Genomic DNA, 22,558 nt, shown 5'->3' with positions numbered 1-22,558 from the left:
TATTGAATTTGTTAAATTATCATGGATCTCATGGAATGATTTTTACTCTGTTCATTTCAGTCCTCAGGAGAATTTTAATTCAATCTTATGCAGTGTGATGTAAATCTGCAGCAATGGCTCGGTCCATTATCAGTAAACATTTTCATAAAAAAATAAATATCTGGTTCCATAGCAGGGTAAAGCAGCACATAGTTTGCAGCCTTGCTTTCAGGTAGTCCATTATACTTAATTTCACCTCAGTCTTCAGCAAGTCACAGGCTGTTATTTGGGGAAACAGCTGAAACAGCTAATGACATAATTAAGCAGGGTGAATGACCTGGGAAGTACAACAATGTACCTGCAAGTAATGCATGCAAACAACTTTCTTTAACCTAGTATGGTACTAGACATCACATTTAAACCATTGTAGCAACACATGGGGACGTATCTCTATAACCCTGTGCTTACTCTTAAAGGTCACATTGGTCATACAAGCAATAGAAGCAAACCAAAAGCCACTGCTGTGAAGTATCTATTTTTTATTTATCATTTCCTTGGACAAGGCAGTCATATGCAATAAAAAAGGCATTCCCATAAAACAGTTACTCTTGCAACACTGAGAAGGCAGCAGTGCCTAGAACGGTCTGGTTGGAAACGTCACGTGTCTGCAGAACCTTTCTCCTCTGATACAGAGGAATAAGTTTGGATCATTACCATGGGATTACTCTGCTCTGAAGGTACATGGCTGAAGTCCCATTCTCCTTCTACTTCTTGAGGTAAACTCAACAGCAGCGCCTGTGGAAACAGACAGGGCACACGATTACAAACATTGCGGGGAAGGTCTCCGTTGTGTGAAGAAAATGAAGCTTCAAGACATTGGCTGTAGTTGGAATATCTGCCCCACCTAATGGCACTACTTTAGTATCACAGAAATTCCAGTTACAACATCTACTACCAGGGACGCTGTGCACTATGCAGCAATCCCATGAGAAGTGAATGCGTGTCACAAGTATCAGAACTGGAGAAAAATAAGAAACTGTGGTGCTTCTCCATGTCAAAAGAAATCAGCCAAGCTCTCGCGTTGCATTGCGCAGGGCCTCACCTGTTGCTGTTCTGCGTCGTTTGACTTCACAGCGGCTACCAAGTTCCTGGTAAATGTCTGGAGATCGTAGTATCTTTGTTTTTGGTTTTCTAGCTCTTGCTCAAGGTATTGGACTTCATCATGCTGATAAAACAAAAAGAACAAAAGAAAATAAGTAAATACAACTTACTTAAAAATATCCCACCCAACAGTTCAAAGATAACATTTCAGAATCCTGCTTATTTCAGTCTTCTGCATATTTTAAGGGAGAATGAGGTTACATTCACTGATAGCAAAGTTTTCCAGCTGTTCGTCATTATTATGGATATCATTTTGGGGTACCATGCTCTTGTCAGTCAGCATGCTCATTAAAATCACAGGCTGGTTGTAAACTTTGAGTAACTATAGGATTACAGGTTTCACATCAAAGTCTTCCAAATAATTCCACTGCCTGATGCCGCATTTCTATTTTCCTCTGTTCCTTGTACGGTGTATTTGTATAAAGAGCCTTATTTATAATACTGTAGTTTGACGGCATGGACAACTGTTTTTATAGATGTCACGACACGTTTTCAGTCTGCTTTTTGGAGAAAATCCTGTTTGCAATCAAATTAAAAGAGCATACCATCAAACCCAGGAGATGCAGAACTCGGAGATATGTGACATTTAGCAAAAGGTCAAGTCAGTCCCCTCCTGTACAGAATACGATAAGCTAGCTATTCGATTCTGCCACTAGCTACAGACATCTGAAGCCCACGACCATACTGTCATCCCACATCCTACACACAGTGGCCTTTGGACAGCAAGGGTGGGCACAGCTGATACATACAGAGTTGCCAGATTAACTGCCCATATAGTCCAGTAAATGCAAGAGTAAAATGAGCATATATTCTCTTGCTTTCAACCATGGCGTACATTTTGCTTTTACAAAAAGCACAGGTTACATGGGTGGTTGTCTTTATTTCTTATTTGATCGAGGACCTACAGCACGGGAAGCAGGGGTTTAAACTTCTTAAAACAAATCTGTAGTGATGTAATTAAACTGTTTTGTTTTTTTTTCCCCATTTCATTGCAATTGGATGAACGGTTCTCAACTGTGAAAAATGTGAGTGACTTATGTGAGTATGTACATAAAAAGACACATGACTCGATGACTATTTCCCTGTTTCCAGAGAATAGCCCATAGAAGAAATGTAGAATGATGTTCTGTGCTCAACCTGGCACAGCTAAAGCTCAAAGAACCCTGGGAACCACACCCCCTGGTTCCTCTTGGGGGTTAGTGCCCTGGGGATGGATGGATGGATGGATGGATCTATCTATCTATATCAGTTCAAGATCGAGATAGATGGATTTCAATTTCAGATAAGCTGGAGATAAATTAAATAAGGTTTAAAAGACATGCTCATTAAATGGCTTTTAACTGCTGTTGCCTACAGCAGCTAAGCGGGAACATAGCTACAGGAACTGCAGGCTCCCCCACAGCCACTGGCTGCCTGATCCTATGCCAGCAACGTGCTGAACTACATGTATTTAACCTTTTAACTTTGAATAAACTAAGGTTCCATAGGTGGTGCAGGTAATTTCTATTGATCACTTACATTGACTTACTTTCAGCTATAAGTTTATGGGCAATAGGTAGGCTACTGCCTTCGTCACATTTTAGATGGAGATGGTCAAAATATTGTGTTTTTTAAAATACCAAAAGTATTATATACCAAAAGTAGAGTTCTGGTGTTTGTATGTGTTAAGGTATCCTACAAACTGCTCAAATCAAACAACAGCAGTCATAAGAATCTCAGTACATCTATACCTGTATTGCAAACAAAATACAGTAAACTGCACCATGAGCCTTCTAATGAACATTCTTAATTCTGGTGTTCTTTTTTTTTTTTTTTTTTTTTATGTTTATCTGTTAAAATCTGTTAAATGTTTGTTATAACAGGACTGAGAAACAAGGAATCTGAATTCTAGATCTGAAACTTTCAGCAACGTACATCTTATTATGGTCTGTTGTACCAAATAGCAGAGAAAATAATTTCTAAAATGAATAAACAGCCCCCTCACTCTAATTGCCGTGGGTGATGCATGACCACCACGTCTTCAAGCTCGTCACATTAAAAGTTCAGATCTCCAGCTAGTGCTGCCGCAGTGCAAACAGTTCAATGCTGTGAATATTTACACAGGTCAATCCACCGAGAGGAAATGCTGCGTTCTGTCTGCAGCTCCTGCTTAATTCTGAGCAGAGTGCTTCAGTGCCTGGCTTCAATCCCACAGTTCATTACCATCGCCCCCTCTTCCAGGGTACTTTACCTTGTATTCAAGTAGCGTTTGCATTTGCTCAAAATCAGAAGTACAGCCGTCTTCTTCATCGTCATCAATTATTTCTATTTTCTGCAAAACAATAAATTTCAAACAAATACTCATAAAAAAAAAAACTTAATATACATCTATTTCTTTTTATGTGACGTGGGAAGTCCCTAAACAATTTTATGCATTTTATTTATGGCTAGGCAATAATCTATTCTTTAAACAAAAACAAATTCTACAATAATAATTCATTGCTGTCTCCATAAATGTTCTAACTTGACAAATAGAAGTTTGTAAAAAGTGAGGGCGTGGATAAACACACTTGTTTGGTTTCCTTGTTTAATTAGACTTGTTCATCCATTTGCATGTCCTCACTTCTACAGTAAACACACACATACACACACACATACACACACACACACAACTAAAACTAAATCCATACTCGCATAGATAAAAGCAACCTTTCACACACTCACATACACAGGAAGACTCGCAAGACTCAAAGAAAGGTGGCCGAGGGACAGATGAAAGCGAATGTCATGTAGACAGCATGCACCTACACGAGTCTGGAAGAGGCAAACACAGATAGACCATCTCAAAGAAAAGAAATACCCCATACCACATTGTCGGCTGAGGTGGCGTTATTCGTTGCTCCATCACCATCTTCTCCGCTCTCTCTTTGATACACATCACTCGCCCCGTCTGTGGGAAAACACTGCATTCAGTACCGCTGTGGCACTGACAGCCATTTAAAGGTACAATTCACAGAAAATAAAGGAATGTTTTAAAGAAAATTTGAAAATGGGCTAGTAAAACATTCCTTAAAACGGTCCCTGAAGTTTGTTTATATCAATATCCCTGCTCTGTTTGACAAGTGCTAGAATTGTAGCACATAAATATACAGCATGCCAACTGTAGCATACACTTCTGTGTAAATACACAAGCACATAAAAGCTGCCCATAGAACACAGAAACAGAATTGCCTCAGGCATGTGTCTGGAGTTTCACCAGTCACTAGCACAGCAGGAAGCTTGCACAGTTAACACAAACAGGCTTTCATAAACTGATCCTGTTTTTAATTACTAATTTTCTTTGGTTGAAAATGACTTAGGAAGGGCTGAGTGGCCTTTGTTAGACGAAGCTGACATGCATGTTCCTGTCATCCTTCTAGATTTGAGTCATACAAATTACACAGGGGTTAACACAAGAACTTTAGCATCATGAAGTTTCAGTTGTGGTGGGGGGTGAAGATGACTCAGACTTCAGTCTAAAAAGAAATGCTCCGGGAGCAGACAGCCGACTACATCAAGGATAGAACAGAACCCTTCTAACCAAACTCTGACTTACTGGGAGAAAGTTAACCCAGATTGTGAAAAATACCAATGCCCCAGAAGCCGTCCTGCCAGAGGGAGCCGTCCTTCTTTCCCTGGCCCACAGTGGGAAGGGATTACAGGACAGCAGTGACATGAACAGTCTCTCTTCTACGCAATCCCAGTACCTCCTGCAGAGTTCTTTAATGCTGTTTTGTTGCAGTGCAATTCAAAACGGTCTCTTTTTATTTATTTTCATTTTTGAAGGCCTATTTTTATGAATGACAAGATTACAGAGCATGAGGGGTTTGTCAACTGAAGAAAGTGTGAAGAAATCCACAGGCACAAGAACCCAAAACGTCTGTACATTCAAAAACATAAACACTGGATCAGATTTAACACACACATTTACTGAAGGGCAAAGCTTGCACTATTTGTTTTGCAAAAGACTGTAATGTTAAGACTCGGCAAGAAACAACTAAGGCCTGCGTAGGATCAAATATTTTTTCTTAATGGCAAAACTACAACAAGATTTGAACTGGAGCAAATGTAAAATCCATCTAGTCCACAGTTCTCAATGTGATTAAGGTAGCAGAGGTCAGGGAAACAACTTGAGATACATGAATCAGGCAGGAGTGGGGAAAGACTGGTTGGACATGATGGACAAATACCCGCATCAGTCACTAAGCAAGAGCAAGGGTGGGAAATAACACTGACCTTCAGACAGACAGATGGACACCTCGTCATTGTGGTCGCTGTCCTCCGCCTGGTCTGACGTCTTGGGCGTGTGCTCCCCTGGGGTCAGCGTCCCCGGTGACCCCGGATCTGGTTGGTCAGTGAAGTCAGCTGGCCCTCCTTTTGGGGGCGGGATCTCAATTCCCATGAGGCGGTACTTCCTGCGGCGGTTCCCAATCCAGGTCTGTGTTGACAGGGGACAGGGATACCCGTCAATATTATATACATTATTTCTATTTTTACAGTATATGTTTAAATTGCAGACCAACTGTAACCTATATGGTGTGTATATACAACAATGAACATGATAACAATGAACTGATAAAGACCTCTTATTGCTGCAGCCAGCAGGTTCCACACTTGTTTTTTGTCCTAAAGGTCTCTGCAAGAGTTCCTACGCATTTATATATTTCATCTGAAATCAGCTACCACACATACTGGCACCTGCATAGCTGGTGCACAGAGGCAGAAGAACTGTATTTGCTAATCAAACTGAAGTCAAGACAGCCAGTATATTGACAAATTACATGTTTTTCAGCATGTTCAGAGAACTAACATTCTGGAAAGTTAAAACCTGACATTATTAAAATGTACGAGATGCTATAATGAGACCCCCAAATGTGATTAGTTTAAACTGCTGTCAGGAGACGTCTTTATTTAAATTGTCTTCTTGTTATTCTGTCCTGCAATACAAAAAAAAAAAAAAAAAAAAAGAAAAAAAAGACAAGACGCAGGTATATAAATTAATTGTACGATTTTCTTCTCTGCAGCTCAGAAATGTTATCTATCACATGGTGGTCCTACACAAGTGTCTTCTCACAGTGCAACTGAAATCATCATTGGGAACGTGCACGGGGAAGGTGACAGCCTGCCTGTTACTGCTTTATGTAAACTCCTGATGCATTGATACTGAATAGTGTTGTGCAGAAAGAGAAGATGTAATGGATAAAAGAAATGATTCATACAACATTGCAAGTACTACCCACCTGTTTGGTCTCTTCGTAAAGCCAGTAGAGTCATAACATTTGTCAAATGGGGATGGATCATGTTTTCAAGACCAGGAAAAATACAGTATGTCATTTCAGAAAACATCACGCCCACCAGGGGGAGCTGGTTTCACTGTACAGTAAGTGCTGTACTACATCAGGTTCGTCAATGAATTCCATTGTTCACTTTATGTACAGTTCTGGAAGCCAAACAAAACTTGCAACCAGACACCCAGTTTAATCAATACCAGGTTTTGCTATGAGCTTAATTAGCCACAATGTACAGGTAATCTGACCAAAAACATTTAACTTGTACAAAAGTTAACACGTGGATCAGCAATATAGAGATGTGGTATCTACAAAAGGAGCCAAGTTATAATATTATTTTAACAATACAAGTACAAGAAAGCAACATGAATAATAAAAAGGGGGGGCAGGTTAACTCAATTTTTTGTAACGTTACAGATACATCACAAACTTGACTGATTTTTGTACTTGTGAAATATCTTTCTTTTGTCTTGAATTCATCTCAATCTCTACAATTATGCCAGGTTTCATGAAGATCTGAATTCTTTACCATTTGTTTTGCTTCTTCAACAAGAAGAACAAGAAAAGTTTTTTTAAAAAAAAAACTTATTTCCCCTAATTTTTCAGCAGAGGTATTGTATTAAGAGTGCATTGATCTGAAAGAATACCAGTACAATGCACAGAGCAATCAGAAAACCAGAACCCTAGTCTTTCCTTGAACTTCTGTCCAGTGTACTGAATGACGCTCAATTTCAGATAACACCTCAATTGTGTAATCAACTACTGGAATGGATGAACCTGCTATATCTATCCCAGGAAACAGTGGACTTTAGAAAGGGTTTATTAGTTGCACATCTCTCTTCATGCAGCATATTCAAGAGCTGTGTGCTAATCATTAACAGTAATAGATCTTCTCCGGTCCCTCTTAGCATTTTCACTTCATATCCTCTTTGTGGAGTTTATCTATACATTATTTAAGGTACAGTTGGTCCTATGACTGGCACTGGAGAGGTGCAGGGCCTCACCAGCAGTACAATGTAAACCTCACTGAGAAAATAATCCTTCAGCTCTACAGCTGGGCATTCTGCCAAACCCTCACCCCGTATCGTTAACTGAGTTTCAGCCAGCTTACATACCCACTGGAACGCAATGTCCCAGGGCTGATAAACTGTTACACTGGTATTGGGGAATGTCACAAATATGTATGTCACTGCACACTTTGAAAGCTGGTGTGTTGAAGTAGCTTCTAGTTCACTTATTTAAAATAACTGAACGATTTGAATTGCTTTATACTCTAATACATGTTGAACTGTGTCCCACATTTTGAACCGCCTTGAAAGTTTAGATATAAGAAAAAAAAAGGATAAAAAGTGGGGGATTTGTTGTAGTTTATAAAAAATATTAAAAACAGTATTAGATAAAGTTAACCCAAGTCTGAACATGGCTGTTGCAGAGGGGGCGGTGCAACACAGGGTCACTATTCTTTCTACTATTAATATTGTTACATGCATGTCAATACATTTGATTTACACATGTTAAATGTTAAAAAAACAGAACCACAGCTGTGTTTAGGCTATTGTCAGTGGTGCAACGTGTCATTTTCAGGGATCAGAAATGGAATATTCGGTTCACAAATACGTGGGGTGAGGGATTAGCCCCACTGTTTTCCTTGGAGGTCACCTGTCCAATTACTGACCAGCCCTGACCTTGCTTAGCTTCTGAGATTGAGATCCAAGGTGGTTGCACATAAGCTGGTCTCCTTTGTTGTATACAGTAGTGCAGTTTCGTCTCTGGCAATACGTGTAAATAAAAAAAAAAGGAATTTCGAAGGCAAAAATGCACTTTGTGTGGGAAGTGGAGGGAATTCCCCTCAATAATGCACTATAGGAAATGGGTTTGATGACAGGAACCTGATCAATTATAAGGTTTAACTGACAGGCGATCCATATCCCAACCTGTGAGGTGGCTCTGCTTTACTCTTTTGTTTCTGTCAATGAGACCAGCTTACCTAATCGTCCCATTCCTTCCAAAGCGTGCTAGCAAGATTCAATTTTCTTTTTGTAGCAGTGCAGATGACTTGAGCCCTGACCCTCGCGCTATATATAAAGCAACTGCTGACGATGCGCCCCATTATACACAAACATCAGATCTATTTCTGGATTCCACCTCCAGTGTAGACTGGGCTGTCTGTCTCTCTCAATTTCAGAGGGTTTCATCAAAGTAGGCAGCTCAATCTAAAAGCCCCCCCCCCCCCCCCCCCCCCCCTCCTCCCCCCATACCTTGATGATCTCACAGTCCACGTTCAGCTCGGTCGACACAGCTGTGATTTTCTCCCTGCAGACTGATCCCAAACTGGTCATTCCGTTATCCCAGAATTTCTTCAGCGTAGCCAAGTCTCGGTCACTGAACTGCGTCCGATCCTGTAACTGGAAGAAAAAAGTACCCGGTGAGCAATTAAAAAAACTGATCCCAGGCATACAAGAATTCACTGATCTGTTTTCTAGCTTTCAAATGTTGTGGCATGAGCTTTTCAGAGTTAGACCCATATAGCAGAGAAAGAAGATCCTAAAGAAATTAAAAGGTGCTGTAATCACGACTTCAACCCTTCCCTCCCTGGTGCCCCCAGTGGTTTCAGTGGGTATTACGCCCTGGATAAGACTTAATTTGTTTGTTATAGAGTAAGCAGGTGTTTTTTTTGTATTTATTTTTTTTATCTGCCCTTTATCTGTCTTTGACCTTGTCTGGAGAATCCTAAACGCTGGGACTTTCAACTCTCTCTGTCTACATATACAGTATGTACAGTAGGTAGGGCTGGCAGAGCTGAGGTCACATTGTCAAATGATTTGAATGGAATGAAGCAGCATGTTTATTCTAAATACTCAAAATAAAATACATTACTTAGCACTTATACACTATACATAAAAACATAGCGAAGGCCAAATTCAATTGACTTGTAGCTATGAAAAAAAGAGTTTTAGGAAAATACAAATTCATGACTTAAACAGAAGGAAGAAAAACAACAACATGTATTCAAAGCTGTTTGTGACCTCTAGTTGCAATGGAAACTCTGTTTTTGTGGAGAGATGAGATGCTTGCTGATGAGAATGTCTGAATACCGTCACGTCCCAATACAGCATGGGGCCAAGGCCTCTCTGACAAGAAGCATGCATGCTGAAAGACACTGTCTGAATGCCTAATCCACACTTACAGGGCACGTTAGCCACTAGCACCCCCCTGTCTGCAAGCTGTTTGGTCTCAACGGGGGTGGATCTGCTGGTACTGCAATGTTAAGCAAACACTTACCGAGCTCAGTTGTGCTATATCGGACATGAGCAAGCCTGACCTTAAGCTCACATGGTGTCACCCCTGTGAGCAGAGATCAAGCGACTTCATGGCCCTGATCATCAAACCAGACAGCCTCCCTCTCCCTCTCTAACTCAGTGCAAACATGAAAGAAACCACCTTCTTATTCATCCTGTCAGAACAGCAGTGCTCACAGGCAAGCGTTCTTGTGTACCTTTTTGTAGAGAAACAAGCTGCGATCGATATCAGAGCATCTCTGCTACAGCCTCCGTGGATAGCAACTAATTTATCATAACTGGTCTGCTTTGACAGTTTCATTCTCCCATTGGTCCAACCAGCTCCAAATAAAAAGACCTCGTCAGGAAATATTTACTAACTTCTAACGGGATCCTTCCTTTTGATTTTTTAAAGCTTAAGGCAATATATTTACAAATCATCTGCAGAGACATGAGTATAATTTATCCTTTTTATTAAATATTCTTCACCCCATTTTTTCCTGAAATGAATTCTTGGGCTAAAATTATCCACAAAAGAAAGCAGCAAATCCACAAGACCTGCATGCACTTCATAGCATCAGAAGATCAAGTTAAATGATTTGCAGGCTTTATTATCTTTTAACATTAAATGTAAACTATTATTAACTGTAGCTTGAAGATTTATTGCACATAGCCTGCCACATATTCACAATCTTGTCAAGTATCTTTTGAATCACCTGATGTAGAGAGAAACACTCAAAGCTTTTTCTTACATCAGTCGATTTCTCATGCCTTTGCTATCTGCTTAGAAGAAAAAAAAAAGGATCTCATCATACCAATGAATGAAAGAAAAAAGATTGATTCACAGCGAGATTATTCCAGGCTTGCACCCCAGCCCTGGCTGCATACTGCTGCTGCCTGGTATTGATGTATTGATGGTGGCAGCCCTTGGATGCACTAATGAGAGCTGCTGAGGAGTGATTGCACAGCTCCCCTGCCTTTCATCTGGGGCACATAGAAAAAGAGAGAGCTATTTTGGGAAGCACAGTGTCTGATCAGTACATGCCGAGACAGCAAAACTTTTTTCCCCCTGAATGTAACCCTGGCTCGTCTGAATAACATGCAGCAATATGGGCTAGCTGTCCTCAGTCTAATTTCCAGAAGCAAGCTTGAGTAACTGTAATCATCATTTGTATTGTTAGTAGAAAGATCCACTGTTTCACCTTGTCCCCATTTACAGGGTTATGGAACAGATGCACTCTACAAGGCAGTGTGGTTGTGGCTCCAGTTCCTCCGTAATTCCATTTGCTTTCTCATTCTAAGGCAAGACACATATAATGCTTGCAGATGCTGTATGGCTCACGACTACAGCAAAATGAAGAGTGCAGTGGTATGAACCACTACATTTTTTATTTGTCAAAACCCTTGAAAGCTGAAACAAGAGCATAGGTGGAAACAAGGGTAATACTGCAATTATTTTTTAAAAGGTGAAACTAAGTTTCTAATACATGGTGCTAAACTCTCAAAAACATGCAATTACATCATTTAACCACGGGTAGGTACTGTGTGCAATGCATGACCCCTGTTAAAGTAAAAACACCTCAGTTTACACCAAAGTGTAACCATTAACTGACTTCCCTGCAACACTGAGTGGATGAAAGAAATTCACATTTGCTCCATGTGCTATTTCTTGCTAATATATTTCTGGTGGTGTGCCAGCTGTTAGATTATATACTTTACACAAGAAGAACACAGGCGTTGGGATGATACTGCTTGCCAGTACGAAAGACAGTAAAACTGGACAATTTTGCAATTAAGAAAGTAAATCAAAAGGCCTTTTTTTCCTTTTTTTTTTTTGGAATCAAATTTGAATCTTTGTTTTATTCTAATAAGAACTGCAGCCTGAACGCTGTGGTACGCCTCTCCCAGTTACACGCAGCTGATAGAAAGCTTTGGTCGGGGTTTCAAATTGCACACCGGCTTTTAACAAACACAATAGCAATGCAAGCTGCTACACCAGAGCTGTCTGCTCTCAGATCACGCCAGCATGCCATTGCCAGGCAGCTATCAAACACGAATGATACACAAGCAAACACTTACTGTTCTTTTTCTGGAGTTACTTGTAATCCAGGGGATTGGTAGGTTTCCTGATGCCTGCAACACAAAAAGGAAAAAGAATGGTTTAGCCAATATTCCCTAGATATATCACCCATAACTATAAAACACTCTAGTGTGTTACATTTAGAAATACTAAAAAAAAAAAAAAAAAAAAAACATTATAAATCTAATGACAGACGTTACAACTAGAAGTCTTTTTCAACGTCTTCAAATGACACAGAAAAAAGACTTGCAGTCAAAACATTTGTCATGTAATGTATTACATTTCTTTAAGCACTTCAGAAAAAAAGGGTGAATTCGAATGTATTTTTAAATAAACAGATAAATACGTTTCAGCACTTGCTGACCCAAATCAATTTCCTGTTCTATGCGGATGGCCTGTGAAGAAAAACAAGTAACTAATAACTACAGTTATTTGCACAGCCATATATAGGCCATAAACCTGTCATGTAATTTCTTTATTTCTTCAGTATTATAGCCCTAGTGAAATCAGGGTGGAGGGCAGAGGAAGAGAGTTTCTGCAGGAGACATTACTTTTGAAATGTTTCAAATTGAACACTGTGTACTATGTCTCCGAAGGTGCTGGTCTCAAATGGAGGTTGGTGGGGGCAATAGAAACTATTTCAAACTTGCTCAGGTTTGTAAGTTTAAATGAGCACCCCCAGGTCTTAATCATGCACTGCTCTTAACTCCAGCAAGTACTATTAGGATCATCTGTAAAGCAAACAGCAACAAGGCTTTTTAAAACCGCAGTGCCCCACACTTATCAAACACCTTGAGAGAATGCCAGCTTGGTGTCCGTTTACTACTTCCAGAGTTTTGGGTTCTGTGGTCTAGATGAGAAAGCAGACCTTGTTGCTGGTCCTCAAAGACACTGCCATTCTGTCAGGCAAACAGACCTGCTCCCACAGCTACAGTACTTACATGAGTAGGATTGTTCAGATCACACCTTTAAGCTTTGTTGTAACTCAGGAAACTTAAATCGGTCAATACACCTAATAATAAGTAATAATAGTCAGAGTGGCAGGAGTAGTCATAGTCGTGGCAGTGGTAGGTGGAATAGCTGCAGAACATGTAAAAAACGCACAACAGTCACATATCTGCTACATGGAGAAACTCTTATCCTCCTCAACCACCCAACATCCAATGAACACTTTTCTGACACTTTTAGGCTTAGTAAGTGAATGCAGTTAAGGCTCCAGGGTTTTGCATTGCTTTCTAAAGAGGCAGTGACTTTTACAGCTGAGCAGTGAACTGGAAAGCAACGTGGAAAAATACACTTTAGGAAACCCTGAAAAGAGCCACCCCAGCTTCACACACAGGCACCCTAAAAAAAACAGCAACCGAAATGCTAAGAAACACAAGACATGGAGCGCCTAGCCTGAGAGAGCGATTACTCCTTGACCATGATCTTTCCCGCTTTGCATTTTTATCTGCACATCAACACACCAAGCCCAAAGTTTCAGTTTTCTGTTCTTTCTCCACTCACCAATAAAACATAAAATAATGCACTTATCCGCCAATATTTTACATTAAAAAAAGAGACAGTGATGCCAGGAAAGAGGGACTGAAGGCAAAAGCTGGTTTTCATTTTAGATTATTCTTTTTAAAATACATTCTACAAACACTCCAGTGTTTTAAAGGCACATCATGTAGAGTGTACTATTTATTTATTTTTTGCCTTTTTGATGCTGAAATTACTGTAGATTCATAATACAGGAGACACAGTGATTGGGAGGATGGCTCATGTGTCACATTATATGAATGTAGCAACTAGAGAATCAGACAGACGAACCTGGTAGGTGCCCATTCTCTGGGGTGAGCTGTGGCTGCTAGATGCGGAGTGAAACTTGGCTGGGTAGTTACTGCTTGCTTTGACAACACTGCCGCTGTTGAAGATTGCAGCCGAGCCAGGCGGGTAGTGGGAAGAGGTTGACGGCGTCTGGTAGTCCCTGCTGCCAGGGTAGAGAGAGGTGGGGGACAAGTCTGAGCTGCCTGGCTGCGATCCTAGCGTCCCTCCAGCCCCACCCCGCCCCGCCGACATTGCCCCAGGGCTGTCCTTCAACCGCAGAGCACTAGGTTCCAAGACACCGCTGGGGCAGATCTGCATCTGGGCGCCCATGCTGGCCAACTCCTCCTCCCTGGCATACTCATCATCAACATCACCAGTTTCCATGGCGATAGAGAAGCAGCCAGAGCTCTCCACCGGCCAGGGCCTGCTGTGCTGCTGCTGAGGGGGCAGCGACTGTCCGAAAACCCTCGACAGCTGCTGCTGCTGCTGCTGCTGCTGCTCGCTCCCCCCAGGGGCCAGGGTAAACACCTGCTTGATTTTGACGTTCCCGGCTGGGCAAGAGTCCAGCATCCTGGACACTGAGTTGGAGGGCTGCTGATCAGAGGGAAAAGGCCACTGCTGTTGCGTGTACTGTCTATCCCAAGCAGCTGTCCTAGGGAGGCCCAACGACTCGACCGGTTGGGTGCCCGCAGCAGGGAAGCTTTTCTTGACATGGCAGTAGACTGCATTGGTGGGGCTGAGCTGTGCCGGCTTCCTTGGCAGTGAGACAGCCTTGCTGCTGAAGGAATTCACCGGGCTGGTGGTTTTCAGCTGGAGATCACGTGGCGACTGAAGTTCAGTCTCGCTACGGCACTTAGAGACAGTCTTGTGCATAACGTTGTTGATTTGGGAGGCTGTTTCGGCCCGGCTGGAGGACTTCGCCAGGGTGTAGACGCCAGTGACTATGACATCATTGCAACTGCTGCTGCCGTTGTTGTTTGTGGTGTTGCTGATGTTAGTGATGCTACTGGAGGAGGAAGAGGCTGCTGGCAGGAGCTGGATCTGTGATGCCCCACGAAAGCTGCTCGCCACACTGCGTACCGGAAGCTCTGTTGGAAGGACCACACCCCCACCCCCTCCTCCTGCACCGCCACTGCCGCCACCCACAGTGTGATTGGACGAGCTGTGCGGAGAGCCATTCTGGTCACTCTTGGCGGTCAGTTTCCGTCTTTTGTTGCCGACCCATGTCTGCAGAAGTAAGCAAACAGATAAAATGACAGATAAAATGGTGCGATCACGTGACTTATAGGAAACTGATCCAGAGAGTAACAAGCCACCGCTGTCTTTAAGAGGATCGTTAATTTCCTGTGGTACCCAAGACGGTCTGAAGCCAGTCCTGGTTCCCTTACCCGCACCACGCTGAAGTCCAGTTTGGCCTCCTGAGCACACTGCAGGATGAGCTGGAAGCAGCTCTTACTCTGATTGGTCATTCCGTTGTTGTAGTAACGCTGCAGAATCCGCTGCTGCTCGAGCGTGAAGACAGAGCGGAGATTCATCTAGAGGAAACAAATGTACAGATTCCCTGCCTGAAATGCTTATTTGCACTATTTAAAAAAAATAAATAATAATAATAATAATAATAATAATAAAGGTAATAAAACTGTTACAAAGCAAGTATCAAACACTTGAGTATTTTAAATTTAAAAAAAGGTCTTTTAACTGCTTCTGAGAATGTCTAGAGTTTATTTGTGTTATTTGCCACTTCTTTACAGCACAGCATTTTCAAAAAACATATTTACATAACCACAAACCTAACCCTAATCCTAAATGGAAAACAGAAAGTCACCAGGATGTGTTGACTCAAACAGAAAAGTGATATGAAATAAATCTAAACAAAAAGTAAATACACCCCTAGCAGATGAATTGAGATGGCATACAGCTTTTTGTTTAAAGAGCACTTTGGGAAAGATTAAAAGTTATTGTGAAGGGGAAGGGGCTGCACAAAATTTAGATTTGGACAGACAATGGGCAACGTGACTCTTGGCCTGCCACCATTTTAACAGTATCCCAAAATTATTAATGGTCACACCGACTAGTTAATGCAATGCAATGCCACCAATCAGCATCAGCCCCTCGTCCTGGCAGCAAGACAACCGTTTAGAGGTTTGCTTGCTTATTTTTTAATGTACAGTATGATAAAAGCCAGAGTGCTAGTATTATTTATTTGTGTTTTTAAACTTTCAGAAAAAAATTTATAAATTTAAAAAAAAAACTTCCAGTTTGTTGACTCCAGCTCCTACTATTCCTCAGAGAAGCAATTTTATTGCTCTTTTGGGGAGATTTGCATTCCCTCGCCTCTTCTCAGTGTGCTTTTGATAACTGATTTAAGCGAATGATTTCATTGTGGGGTGTTTTCATATTTATTTGGCAATAAAAAGAAAAAATAATCAAAAACGCATCTCAGTTGTCAGAGATCTCTTTATGGTTCGGATCAACCAAGCCAAGTTTTTCTGGAAAGATAAAGCTGTTGGCCGAGTGGTTAGAGATTAGTGACTGGGAGGCAGGTTCAATCGCGAACTCAATAGGCATATTTAAAACCTGCACTGTTACACGCGTTTTCCCAGTCAAATATGTTATACTTACGTTTTCCATATTCCTTTTGTCTTTCCATATTTCCATATTCTTGTCTTCTGCGCTTCTTTTAATGACTTCAAGGATGTTTCTATGATTATCTCGGCCCTTCCTGAGCTAGTAGGCTGGGACCTCGAACTGCAAGTTTCTTGACCTTCCCTAAAATGTAGGCCTGTCTCCCTGGTTTACAGGCATGTGAGAGACTGGACACTAACCTGTCCTGCTGCTACCATGCAAAAAGAGCAGCTAACCTTTGTACTGGGTCATTCAAGACTGTGGTTAAGTTCTTTTGTTCTTGCTTTTGCTTTCATTTTTTCTGCCTTCCTATATATATTTGGTTTGTTAACTCGCTGGATATTGCTTTCGGAAGGGGAAAGGGGTGTGTATTTGTATCTCTTTTTGGCAGGCGTCCTCTTTGTGTTTTTGGGAAACCTTGGATTTCTGAAGTGGAAATGTCAGTTAGTTCTGGAAAACAAGATACAGGGTAATTGAGGTAATTACTGCAAACATGGTGGGGAAGACATTTAAACAGCCATTTCAAAACGTGTGAAGACAAGAATACGGAAATAAATAAACATACATGGTTTAAATTAAAGCTGAATCTGGAATTGATGGAATCCAATGTCAAAGGACTATTGTGAAGGGAGAACAACTCTGTTACTTAAAAAAATAAGTCTGCAAAGGGGAATGTTTAAACAGTAAATTGAAATATACATTTTTTTTTTAAAATCCTAAATGGCATGGTATTTTAAATAACTTTAAACTGAACATGTCTTGATTCAGTCTCATCATTTACAGTGTCTTCAAGCATTGCTAACCACTGCAATGGAATAGAGCAGGAGAAGCCAATGTACAATGTAACAGAAATAAACAGAAAAACCTAAAGATTACTATAAATACTAAAACTAGGAGATCCAGTTCATTGAACATGTGTAAGTAAGTGTAAGTGTTTTGAACAAAAGCAAATGACTGCACTGTTTTTCAAACACAAGTAAATATTGTATTTGTACAGTCACAGTCCTGGAGGGCAATTCCACTCCAAGTTTAACAGGTAAAAGAATATAATGAACTACTTCAGGGTCTAAATTTATGCTTAATTAGTTCAATTAAACTATTTAGAACAGGTATTGAACAAAGACCAGGAGCTGAAGAGCCAACTTTGGCCACCCTTGGTACATACTGTACATGTATATATTATGGGGAAATACAAACTGTCTCTTAGCTTGAACACTGCAGTTACAATATTCTCTAAATGACAAACCACTGAAAAGCAACACGCCTGGTAGACCTCAGGCTGGTTTCACGTGAAGCTTTCTCACTTAAAGGTTAACCATGGTTATAAAACTAATTTGCATTCCTCCTATTAGCAGTAGCAATACTGTATATGTGCATATATTTTAAAAGACAACACCACTGATTAAAAGTTGCAGCTGTTTCCTGCTACCTAATTAACAATGCGTTCCGGTTTCAACTCCAGTGTTCTTTAGTAGTTATGTGCTCTAAACCAAAGGTACTTGGATGTTGTATATTTACATAACTGGAATTAAAAAAAAAAAAAAAAGTTAAAATAGCAAGTGAAAAACCTAAAGATTTTCAGCACAATATAAACTGGGTCAGTTGTTAATGTAAATAAAGCTTAAAAAAGGGGCAAGAAAATTGATTTAAAAGCATTAGTTAGCACTCATTTACATTGTTTATACAAAACCTAATACAGACTAAAATATTAACAAACTGTTTAAGGAGGGAGGAAGCTTGTTTGCCTCCAGCTAACCCATCCTGGGAATGTAAACAAATATCGGATGCTCAACAATGTATAATTTCTACAGTCTAGTGCACGGAAGGCTAAACTATGGAATCATGCAGTAAACACTGCGGGAGTTAAACGAAAATATCGTGGTACACTGCAGCTTAGAATAAAACAAATATTATTAGAAATTAATAAACACCGCTAGCAAACCAACAAAATAATTACAGCAAAACAAATGCAACAGCTCATAGCAGCAATTATACATATGCTAATCAAAACATCTGTAACATAACTGATTCATTAATGATAAGTGTTTATAAGAAAATGTAAATTAATTTATGGCCGTTTAAATTACGTATAATCTTCCAGATTTTGAAAGACCATACATGCCAGATTAGTGTATTTAAAATGTAGTTATTTATTGCAAGGGTTAAAGTAAACACACATGAAATATAACAACGAATGCATAACAGTTTTGGACAAAGTTTACTGTATGTTAGCTACTGTACCAGTCTGATCATGTGCAAAACCCAAAAGGCCGTTTGCATGGCGTAGCTGAAACAGAATTTAGTCAAACAGAAATGGCGTTACAAATAAAACAAAATATGTTTCAAAAAATATATTGGATACAGTGGGCAACCCAATTCCCATGCGATTATTCTGCAAATTGACAAACCGCAAAACGAAAGCGCAAGAAATGAAAGCAGTTAAAAGTGTAGTTTACACAAACGCGCTGCGGCAATGAAAGGGTTACGCAGTCCTTTCCCATGGGAAAACCGTCACCTCAGTGCGCATGGCTGCTGTATTTACTATTGATTGCATTACAAAGAGCTTTGGTCAGGAAGAAGAAAAATATCCACCCAGTTCAAGGCAAGGGCAAAACTGGTCAACGCCGGAATATAAACCACCGACAGGGAACCAGCGCGTTAAACTTTCAAACTTATCGCTCGTGGTAAGGCAGACGCCTCCTCAAAATTGCAAAGCCAGCTAGACTGATGTAAACCGGGCGAGCTGCCGAAACGAATACAGGTTGCAGGCCCTGGAGGCCATGCTCCTGAATACAACTAAACTTTTTCTTTAAATGCATTTTGCGGTTTTTCTTTCCGACTTGGACTGCAGTTTCAGCCCTTGCCTTTCCCGGGAAGCAGCATTGACGCCTGGTGAAAAGTATGAAAATTAAGTGGATAAATACCTTGAGAGAATGCTTAATTCGTGAGAAATCAAGCGAACGCTCAAATTCAGCAGATTTCTTCCCGACTCCCTGCGCCAGACAATGAAATCAAAACGTCCGATCATCAATTCTAATCATGATTGTGACGTAGCGCCAGACAGGAGCCAATGGCGGTACGAGATCAGGGTCGTGACAGCCGCAGCCGGCTGAAAACTGAGCGCCGTGATCCCGCCCATTGACTTTGTGAGGAGAGAAATACAGTCTGCGTCTGCGTGTTCGCTTTTGCTTTTTAATGTAGACAGACTGGAAATATGCTTTTCTTTTAGGCTGCGATCGGCGGCGCGTTGTCCAAAAAGCCTCTCGTATTCTAAACTGGTCTTAAAACATATTTGCTTATGTACTGTATGTTTTCAAAATAAACGAGAAGCCCTTGTGTGGCTCTCCCAGGCTTTGCATAAAGAGCACTTTCTTTGTACATGCAGTTTAGGGTGAAGAATGCACATACTGTGCAGAGTTTGAAACATTTTCTCTTCTAAATGGAGAAAAGACCCACTAAATTTGTATGGAACTGCTTTAAATAGCATTCAGAATTCATTGTTTAAAACATGCCTTTTTATAGTTGATTTTACAGTTTAAAGCTTAATCTGTTCAGTTCTTTTGTTTTTTTTTCAAAATGTCTCTTACAAATATAATTATATTAAACAGCTTTTGGTTTTCAATATGAATAAACTGTTGGTATTATTAATTTTTTGTACACACGTTTACATTGATGTAGCCCTGTTAATGCTGCTGTTGTTGCACATCAAAAAAAAAATGGCTGCGAAATTCATAACTGTTGTTCCAAATCTGAAAACCTAGCTTTGGCTATTGCAAAGGGAGTCTCTTAAAGGGGTACCTCGTACCGTCAGCATTTTAGAGACCTTTCATGTTTACGTTTGTTTCCTCTTATTCTCTATTGTTGATAGATCGTTATTTATCAGATTTTTGAGAACACTCTTAAAATGACTTGTTTTCGGAACTGAGCACTGGGTGTGACTGTATTTCTCCCCTTCACCCCCGTCTTTAGCAGTGGTGTAGTCGAGCCAGAACCCAGTTCTATTTTCTATAGGCAGCTCAGACATCATATTTCTGCCAGTGACACACACACACACGTAAAGTAAAGCATTCTGAAAAGATGGAGAAAGACACTGGAAATGCTTGTAGAAATTAGATGAACGCATAACCTATTATGTGTTACTAGAAGTTCAGTATGCTCATGACATGTGCATTTGTGTAATAATTCTTGTTCAATACTTTAGTGGCAATTTAAGACTACACCACTGCTCTTCAGCTGTGAGTAAGCAGAAGATCTTTATACAAAATTAGTTTGAGGGGACAGGAATTACAGTTGCACATGCCTAGTGGCAAACTTCAAGACTTCATCTTGAAAACACAATTAATGTACAGCAAAAAGATAAGGTGTTTCTAGTTGTTTTTGTTTGTGCATATCTGCCCAACCTAGAAAAAACGTTCCAGCCTTGTTTCACTGTGGCACCGCTTATTCCATCTTCATACTGTATAGCAAGAATGATCACATGATTCCTGAAAATGTTTTCTTAATGCATCAGAGTGGCTTCTTCTGTACACCCGCAAGTATAGGCTAGCCATTTAGAAAGATATCATTCTCTTGTGTAATGCATCGATTTCCTTTGAGTACATTGATACTGGACTACCATAACCAATTTCTTTCCATTCACCTCTTTGGCCAGTAAAATTGAGCACTAGGCAGAGGCTGCAGTACTGGAGGCTAGTGATAGGGGGCAGTAACTGCTTGTGAGCACATTGGTCTGGGATAGGGAGCTTCAGTACTGTGCCATCTTTCATCAGCTGTCGGAACAGAAAATACCACAATGGACTGCAGATTTCATTTTATATATCTATATGTATAGATCATTACATGCCAATAATGCTAATTAATTAAAAGTGATGCTTACAGCTAATATATGGAATATGGAAATACAGTATACAGTGAATTACTGTATTGGAAAGGGTGAAGGTGTAGGAATCAGCATTTTTAGTCCACTAGCCTTTCTCAGGAAGTAACTGAATAGGGAGCACAGCCATTCTAATAACTCTTATTGACTTTCTTCATCCTGCTGCCTAATATACTGTAGATATGCTGTCACATGACTTATTGAGAGGCCATGAGCAAGCCTTGGTGAGGATGATTAACTATCACCATCTCACGGATTATTAATTTGAAGCTGTGCCCGGATGAGTGTTAATGCTCTTTTTATTTATAATTTTTGTGATGTTTTTGGAATTCAGTGCTCTTGAAAGGTGAGGGACAGGCACTATAAAAGCCAACATCCTCATAACAAGCGAGTGCACCTCAATCCTGTCCTGAAGGCCCCCCAACTGCCATGCAGTCCTGGGCCTCTCTCAAGCAGAGACTGCTGTTGAATTGCTCGGTGGTTTAATGTCTATATGGGATGAAGTGAAACCACAAAATTAATTTGCCTTGTGAGTTTACCCGGGTTCAAACCAAGGCCTCCAGAGGGGAAAGGAACAAAAGCTTGGTGTATGTGTCACCTAACGCCCCCAGAACTATTAAATAATAATGATCTTTTAAACCAGGACTTCAAAAACTTTATTAAAAAGGGTTACCCTTGTCTAGGCTGTGATCCTGGGACGATGGCCAGGGATGCTGAAAAAAAATAAATATTAATTTGACAGACGACAAAGACTGCTCATCTCTGCAGAATCATTAATAACTTAATATGATAATAAAAAAGTCTGAATAGCTTTATGGATGCAAGCGAGCAGTTATGTGGAAGCGGAAGGTTCCCAGTGTGTGATGGTGATCCAAAATCCATTCCTGCAGGCGTTCAGCCATAGAGTGACGCTCTCCGCAGAGGCTGCCTCCAGGCTCTGATGGTGGACAGTTAAGAGAGTTAGCTGATGCGCTGATCCCATGTGCACAAGTCCAGGAGTTCAAATTGTTAAAGCCAAGTACATTTAAACCTTCTTCTCTTTACAGTAAGGGACACTAGCTAACCTCATCCTCATTTATCTCCAATCTCTAAAGCTGAGGCTACACAAAGTTGCCTGAAAATAGGTCTCCCGGTCTACTGCAACGAGGTTTCAAGCCACTGTTCCTGAAAAAGTGGCTTTGTGTTCCCTCAGCTTAATGTAGTAAATCTCAAGAGTTGACTGAAATTCTGTATTTTGTAAAGTCATAGATGCATAAGCACCTGCCAACCGAACACATGCAGCCCTCTATCATGCCAGATCTGTTGTCTTGCCTATCATCACTGACACTTACATGCAACAGGGACACTCTAGTTTATAAATGTTACAGGTTTGTTTAGCTCATAAGATTATTGCCCAAATAAACTTTTGAACCTCGTTTTTTCCCCTTGTAAAAAAAAAGAGGCA

At 40.6% G+C, this 22,558-nt stretch overlaps 1 protein-coding gene across 3 annotated transcripts; it reads right to left on the bottom strand.

Annotated features, from left to right (window-relative positions):
* Positions 1-501: 501 nt before the first annotated feature.
* LOC121295661 (highly divergent homeobox-like) lies at positions 502-19,753 on the bottom strand. 3 transcript variants are annotated; one of them, XM_041220602.1, is made up of 12 exons: positions 19,163-19,753; positions 18,480-18,525; positions 16,236-16,688; positions 15,002-15,148; positions 13,617-14,840; positions 11,804-11,857; positions 8,705-8,851; positions 5,395-5,596; positions 3,987-4,069; positions 3,371-3,451; positions 1,082-1,204; positions 502-774 (listed from the first exon to the last, which is right to left on the bottom strand). In XM_041220602.1, the coding sequence occupies exons 3-12, from the start codon at positions 16,269-16,271 to the stop codon at positions 637-639; spliced, it is 2,235 nt and encodes a 744-aa protein (XP_041076536.1). In that variant the 5' UTR covers positions 16,272-16,688; positions 18,480-18,525; positions 19,163-19,753; the 3' UTR covers positions 502-636. The 3 variants fall into 3 exon arrangements, with proteins under 3 accessions (XP_041076536.1, XP_041076535.1, XP_041076537.1); XM_041220601.1 differs by lacking the exon at positions 18,480-18,525; XM_041220603.1 differs by lacking the exons at positions 16,236-16,688; positions 18,480-18,525.
* Between the last annotated feature and the right edge of the window lie 2,805 nt (positions 19,754-22,558).

The sequence above is a fragment of the Polyodon spathula genome, chromosome 20 (genome assembly GCF_017654505.1).
Source record: "Polyodon spathula isolate WHYD16114869_AA chromosome 20, ASM1765450v1, whole genome shotgun sequence".
NCBI classification, from domain to species: domain Eukaryota; kingdom Metazoa; phylum Chordata; class Actinopteri; order Acipenseriformes; family Polyodontidae; genus Polyodon; species Polyodon spathula.
Note: the sequence above shows the minus strand (reverse complement) of the source record. Positions and strands in the feature narration are given on the sequence as shown.